This window comes from Pteropus alecto, unplaced genomic scaffold (genome assembly GCF_000325575.1).
Source record: "Pteropus alecto unplaced genomic scaffold, ASM32557v1 scaffold143, whole genome shotgun sequence".
In the NCBI taxonomy this organism is placed as follows: Eukaryota; Metazoa; Chordata; class Mammalia; order Chiroptera; family Pteropodidae; genus Pteropus; species Pteropus alecto.
Genome location: NW_006434828.1, coordinates 163,005 through 170,291, shown reverse-complemented (window position 1 = coordinate 170,291; position 7,287 = coordinate 163,005). Strand labels below are relative to the sequence as shown.

The window sequence follows — 7,287 nt, the reverse complement described above, 5'->3', positions numbered from 1 at the left end:
CCACTGCCGGCTGTGCCAGCCTCTGGCCTGGGAGCCGAGTTGGTGGGGAAAGTAACACAGAGGGGGGACCCATCCCCCGTTCCTTCCTACCACCCTGCGCTGTTTGAATTTTTCATATGACACATTATTTTCAAATCTGATCACATGTGAAAACAAAATAACTGAGAAAAAGATCATAATTTTGAATTAGTCTTAGAATATATAAATTTACGAGCAAATAAAAAAAAAAAACCCAAACATTAAAATGACTTACCTTGTTATAATTAGATTTTTCTCCATTAGAGTCCATGAGTTTTATTTGATTTTATTAGCAATCTCTTTCAGGAGACCCTTGAGATCATTAAGCTTGGAAAGGGAAAAAGACAGAACTGGTCTTAAGATCGATTTTCCAACTCTGAATTTTAAATGATCACTCGACAGCTTTTCCATTAAACAGATATATACACACACATTCACACACACACATAACACAGTGAGTCTGGTGCGTGGCCGGAACACAGCAGGAGGAGCGACGTGACATTTCAAACTCTGTCCATAGCTCACTTTCTGAAATCGCACCCATTAGTATCAGCGCCAACTAGTATTAGCTTCACTCAAATGCAAACCGCTAGAAATAATAGATTTTAAGAACACGGAGGAATGATATTTATAAATTATAATGTTATATGTAACTAATACTAATGAAATTATAAGATACCAATAAAGTCTTGCTTTGAAAGAAGTAAAATACTAATAAATCAAGTTTTTGCAAATAAAGTGTCTCCCCTCACGAAAAACCAGTAAAAATTATAAAAGGCATAATAAAATTATTTCTGATACACGCATATTTCACAAGTTTACTTGTGATGCATGAAGCTCATTTTAAATTATACGCCATATTGACACACTTGATAAAAGCTGTAGACATAACGCGATTTCTATAAATTGGCTTCTAACTTGCTATATCTCTTACTCAAGGAAAAACCTGTGTTTAACTTGGGCTTATTTCCAGTAATGACCTCTTCATTTAAATTTCTTTTTTTAAAGAACAGAAGGAAACCAGAAGGGCCAGTGGATGCCTGAAGGAGGAAGGCATAGTCAGATCCCTACTTACAGACTTAAGGTCAATTGTGAATGACTTCGTTTCCTGTTACATTATCTATTCGCTGGAGGGGCTTTTGGGAGCCTCTGTTGATCTAGGATGTTTGCTGATGTAGCTGTTTAGGGCATAAACTCCAGGGGTTTGCTCAAGAAACAAATGACGATCTCTCAAGTCCTCTGTGGATGGGAAGGAGACTTCTCTGCTGCTCAGAAGATGAGGCGCACAGGATGGGGGAGGCATAAACAGGGGAGAGCAGGCAGGGCATCAGGTGGGAAGCGGGAGGTAGCAGGATCCCACGGGTGACGGCCTTCGCTCTGTGCTATGAAGTTCAGTCTCCCGTGGGACCCGCCCAATTTCCCCTCAACCCTACAAAACGCAGGGTGGAGGTGGACTTCTTGTGGGAGCCGGCGAAGCGGCTGAGCTCCACAGCCAGGGGACGCCAAGGGGACCGAGCTGACAAGCACGTCTCTGAGGTCCCCGGAGACCCCTGGCTCGCACACGTGTGCGGACAGCCTTCCATTATGATTTCATTGTACGTGTCTCCCTCAGCCCTCACCCCCACCGCCCCCACCACTCCCACTGTTCAGGCCCACTGTCCCCACTTTGGTGGCTTCTGCTTCCTCGCTCTTGGAAGCCAGCCAGTAGGTAGGAAGAGGGACTGTCTTGAGACCCCCATGCTGCAACGAACCCAAGTGACCCTCAGACTCTCGCTGTTTGGAGGTCAGTTTGTCCGATGACCCCTGACCCGGGCCTGGCAGGTGTCCAGGGGGACCGAGGCTCCTGCCCTGCCCTTCGCTCTCCCGTCTCAGTTGCGGCCATCCTGTCCCGAGGAGGGTCAGCAGCAGGCGCGGCTTGAGGAAGCTTCAGCCCAACTCCTAAGCCTACTTTCCAAAAATGCCCCCCAAAACCAGCGAAGTGAACCCACAAGTAAAACAATGAAACCAACGGAAAGAGCCCATTTTCTCTACGAACACGATGCCCAGGCAAGTCCCTAGAGCCCACGCCAGGCAGTCTGGAATGCTTAGAAAATCGTAATTGCTCCCTACTCCTACACAACTCAGCCTGAAAACGCTCCAATCCCAAACCATTTAATGAAGCGTCCATTTGTAAGATTGAGGGGCCATGTCTGCTTTGATGGCACTGAGCCCAGTGCTCGGCACGTGGCAGGTGCTCAATAAATATTATGTGCTTTGTGGCCTAGGTATAGACGCAGCGGACAATATATTTAAACACAAATGTACGATGCAGAAAAATGAATATATCATAAGGTTTTATGTGCATCAAATATTGCGCATTATAATCTTAGAATACGGTCCCTTAATGCTCCTTTCCTATATTCTCTGAATAGTCTATAAATCTCCTCCGATCTTCAAAAATATCCAGCACTTTACTCTTCCCTCTCTTCACGTCATAACCATGACATACATCCTAGCACGGCCATCTGTATACAGTGCACAACTCTAATGAAATAGGCATCTCTCTGGTGACTCAATTAGAAATCGGTACGCACGCAACATTGGAATGAGAGTAGCCACAAGAAGACAGACTCCTGCGTGGCAGTGCGTCTCCAAAGGTGACCGCCACCTGCTCCTTTCTCCCTGTACCCACGTGCCACTCCCACATCAAAAGGTGGGTTACAAGCCCATGCCACAGGGATCAGAGGGGTCACATGGAAGAGCACCGAGGTGCTAGACCCTGGCCTCACCACCGGCTGAATCCAGCCCCGAAAGGCCAGCTGAGAAAATGTAAAGCAGAACTGCCCAGCTGGGCCTTTCCCAAATTCCTGGCCCACAAAAGCAAGAGCAAATAAAACGGTTGTTTGAAGCCACTGAAGTGTGGGGTCGTTTGTTACGCGGCAGTAGCTAACCACAGTGAACTGTGGCGAGAACATTCGACTGTCGGCACAGAATGCACCATCATCCTGAGGAGCTGACACCAACATACACAGCTGGCAGTTCCAGGGGAGGGAAGGGGGGAGACTAGGAGGAGGAGACTAACTGGGGGGCCAGGAAGGCACCGGGCACGGACCCACCGTCCTGCACGGGCCCAGAGCTCAGGAGCTGGGGCCCGTGGGGACACAACCTCGGTTTTTAAAAGTGCTGATGGTCCATAACACAAATTAGTCACCAAGAAACTGTGACCCGGATGCATTCTCGTGTGGGAGGTCTGCTGGGGCACCTTCGGCCCGTGTCCACCAAGACCCTCTCACGGGCGAGGTGCTGGGTGCTGGAGGCGCATATTGTCAGGCTGCCACACAGTGAGGCACTGGGAGGCGACGTGAATGTCACCACCCTCGATGGCATCTCCAAGGTACCACGATAAAGTGCCAGCTACCGTCTTCTCGTCAGGGCCTGACGCGATCCCGTGTTTGTGAGCCGACTGCCACCTCGGCTGAACCTAACCATGGCTTCCGGCTCTCCAGCTCAGGGCGGGCGCAGGCACCTTCTCCCCACGCCCAGCGTTCCCCTGGGAGCTTGTGCATTTGCGACGTCCTTCGCTTTCAACGGGCGACAAATTCGAGTGGCACCGAAGGCTAGCAGAAAGGCTCCCAGGCTCCCAAGCCACTCTCCGGGCCTCGGTGGTGCTCCCCGTGGCGGCCGGCGTCTTACACCTGACTCTACAGAGAGGACTTCAGGACCACGCCATGCGGGCTGGAGCGGCCGAGCCGTGGTCCCCGCCCAGCACGCAGCCCATAAGCAGCGAGCGCAGAAAACTGGATGCAAACAGTCACACCTGTTTGTTTTTCTTTTTAAATAATGAACTTCTTGTCTTTTTGGACCATAATCACTGACCTCTAGCTGGAAGCACGAAGATAATAGAGATAAAAATAATACTCCTGAAACTATAAACAGAACCGTACCTTTGTATCCAGCTGTCTAAACCGGTGCCTCATTCTTCAAGGAAGTTTAAAAAAAGAAAGAGAAAGAACGAGAGAGAGAAAGAGAAATTGAGAAAGGGTTATTAGGCTCCATTTTACAGCCTTTTAAAGAGCAAAATGCAGATCATTTTCATTTTTAACTAAATCGATGTCAGCTGCGTTTACGATTTTTTTTTTTTTTTTTTTTTTTTTACTTTCTTCCTAATACCCAAACGAAGCAGAATTCTGTTCTCACCCCAGTTGGAAGTGCAGCAAATACATCTACCTATGCTGATGGGGTGGTGACAGACGACCTGTAAGGTTCATCCCTCATTTCTGAAACCCAGATCTCAGAGTCTAGAAACGCAGGAGGCTCGGGGCATCTGCTTCGGCACTCAAAGAAAAAGCACAGTGTCCCACGGCCCCGGGAGCCGTGTGGGACCTGACAGAAAGATCCGTTGTGCTTACATTTACTGTTTTTGTCAGAGTGGATTTTGACGTGCGTTTGGGGCTCTCAGTGTCTGCGACATCTGACCTTTGACCGTGCCCACCCGTACACACGGTACAAGGGCACACTCCTGAGGCCCTGCGTAACACGTTACTGGTGAGCCACCTATGGATTTATCTAGAGCTATGGGATGTTCATGACAACTCCACGTGACCCATAAGTGACATTCAGGACATCTCAGGGGCAGTTGGCAACAGATCAACCAGAGTTTTCCTGTCGTCCTATCACTTGACTTCATCGTGGAGGTATGTGCGTGGCACCTCAAGGTGCTGCCTGCTGCACGTGACCTGTGGTCTTCCCAGAATCTACCTCTGAGGTCGTGGCAGAGGGACCTCACTCTTGTCACCTGGTTCCCAGGCCCTGCCCTGCAGGCTCCAAGAGCGTCTTTCTTTCCCAGGGCCATGAAGGACAATCAGGATGGCAGGGAGGTGGTTTTGCCCCTTCCTGAAAGGCGGACACGCGTTTACGCCTTTGTCACCTTCGATTGCCTGGGCAATATCTTTTGGTGCTATTGCTCTCGCGTAACCTCCTGACAGAGCGGGCTCAAATACGCTGCCTACGCTCTGTGGGCTCACGTATACAGGGGGCGCCCCGGGGCGCCCCGAGGAGCCCCGAGGAGCAGAAACGAAGAGTCGGCATACTCCTCCGAGGCGTCACTGGCGTTCGTGTTGATCTTGACGAGGTAATTCTCTTTCATGACACCCTCCCACGCCAGAGTCTCGTTGTCTTCATTTTTCAAACCTTGAATAAAGACAAAGAAAAAACATTTGAATTGTTTCCTTTGCCCTTTACCCCTGAATTGACACCTGTTGGGCATTTTGTGATTCCGGAACCAGGAGAATCTGATTTGTCCTGCACGAGCCGATCTGACTAATGCTACCTGCTAGTGGCAGCCGCCGGGCGATGTGACATTAGTGACTCTCTCAGTAACCGCGAGGAACTCAGCTGCCTGCACGAAACAGGATGCGATCTTTACTCCAAGCAGAGATCGACCCAAAGCCCGTCTGTGTGTTTCGTGACCTAGCATCATTGCTATTTCACTGATGAATTTGGTTCTCGCAGATCCTACATGTTCTTCTTCCATTTCGATGACCTAAAAATGCTAAGCTGATCACTGTGTTGAATAATTACTGATGGATTGACTACCCTAAACCTAAAATGGGGGTAGGAAGTTTGGAGAAGAGGCAAGCAAGCCCTGATGTCAGTGCCGCGCCCCTGAGGGCTGGGAGCAGATCCCCAGGGACATGCTTGTGTCCAGTCTCTTCCCCCCGCCTACGCCAGGGCGTGCTGCCCGACGAGCCCGCAGCATGTTCCAGCAAGACCCTCAGCTCGGTTTCCTCCAGCACCTTAACTTCCAGATGCAACAAACAAAAGAACAGAACAAAGTGTCACCTGGTCTCAGGCACCAGTGCGATGGACGGCCATCCTCCACACCTGACGCAGGTGTCCACTTGGAGTAAATGCCTCTAGTTTTTACTTTTAAATTTGTTCATCGACACGTTAGAGTTTAGAGAGAATTATATAAGCTCCCTGGATTTAAGCAGAATCAACTGGGAGTCAAAGACGGGGCAGGGTTGAAGCAAATCCTACACAGCGAATTCAGAATTCTTTTTTTTCTCTTCCTTGTTCTTCGATTTTTTTTTCAGATTTTTTTAAAATGGTGATTACTCACTTTAGAAAATACATCCTAACTGAAAGTCTTTTGTATTTTTCCTAGCAACATAATTTCTGAGGTATCATCCTCAAACTAAAGCATGTGGAAGCCCAATAAGAGTACATAAAAAACAGCGAAGAAAGGCGAGGTCTCCCGCACACAGGTGGCCGAAGACCGAGAATGACAAGTGACCACAGAAAAACTGACCAGCTTCTCCCCAGTCAAGGAAATGCTGGTGGAAATGATGTCCAGGCATTTTCACCACCAATCCAGAAAATCAGCAGGTCTATAATGACGACCACGCCCTGTGCTGGCGACGATGCGGACAAGCAGGCTTTCTCTATCCCGGGAAATCTAAATTGCTACAGTCCTAGGGGGTGGGGGACGAGCAGTGGGGGCAGACAATAGCAAAAGACTTACACGTAGAGATTTCTCTTCTAGAAATAACTCAAAGGAAAAAAAAAAATCACCGACGTGCTCAAAAACGAATGCATAAAATTGTTTATCACAGTCTTATATCATAACAAAAGAGTCAAAACCATGTTTTACCAACATGGGATTGGTTCAATTAATTATGGTCCATCAACACAATGGACTATTCCAGTTAAAAACTGTCATACCGATTTATATTTATGGATGTGGAAAATGGCCATGATGTATGATTAGTTAAATGAACAAATTAGATTATAATGTCTTGAAATATGCTGTTAATATGAATGCACAGAGCAGTCAAATTATTATGTACCCACACAAGAATAACAGAATAAACACTGGTATATTAATAATATTTATCTCTGGATGGTGGGTTACATGTGCCCTTGCTCTTTCTTATTTGTGTTTTTCTATATTTTTCAGATGTTCTATTAATGAATATTGATTATTTTTTCAATAATGAAAAATATTGTTTTATAAAAATATAATACTTTTTTTTAATAATTGAAGATGTCACCAAAAAAGTACCAAAAATGAAAGTTTGGATTCTACCTTTTCCGAAAGTTGTTTGAAAAATCTTGCATTTTCCTCCAAAGAAGAACAATTTTGAGCTTAAATTCCATGGCTTCTCCGTCACTGGAGGCAAATGAGACGTAAATTTAGGAAACGAATTACCGTGAGAGGCCGTGACAAGCACAAGAGCGTTGTGGTGTTTGGAATCAGAGGTCTTCAAGGAGCCCGGCCACTTCCGGGTG

General features: G+C 47.3%; 1 protein-coding gene across 1 annotated transcript in view; it reads right to left on the bottom strand.

Annotated features, from left to right (window-relative positions):
* Positions 1–290: 290 nt before the first annotated feature.
* TRPM8 (transient receptor potential cation channel subfamily M member 8) overlaps positions 291–7,287 on the bottom strand; it is a 108,021-nt gene continuing 101,024 nt past the window's right edge. Inside the window, 3 exon segments of the mRNA XM_006909887.2 lie at positions 291–345; positions 3,942–3,975; positions 5,088–5,187. Of these exon segments, the coding sequence (XP_006909949.1) occupies positions 295–345; positions 3,942–3,975; positions 5,088–5,187 (185 nt within the window). The 3' untranslated portion in view covers positions 291–294.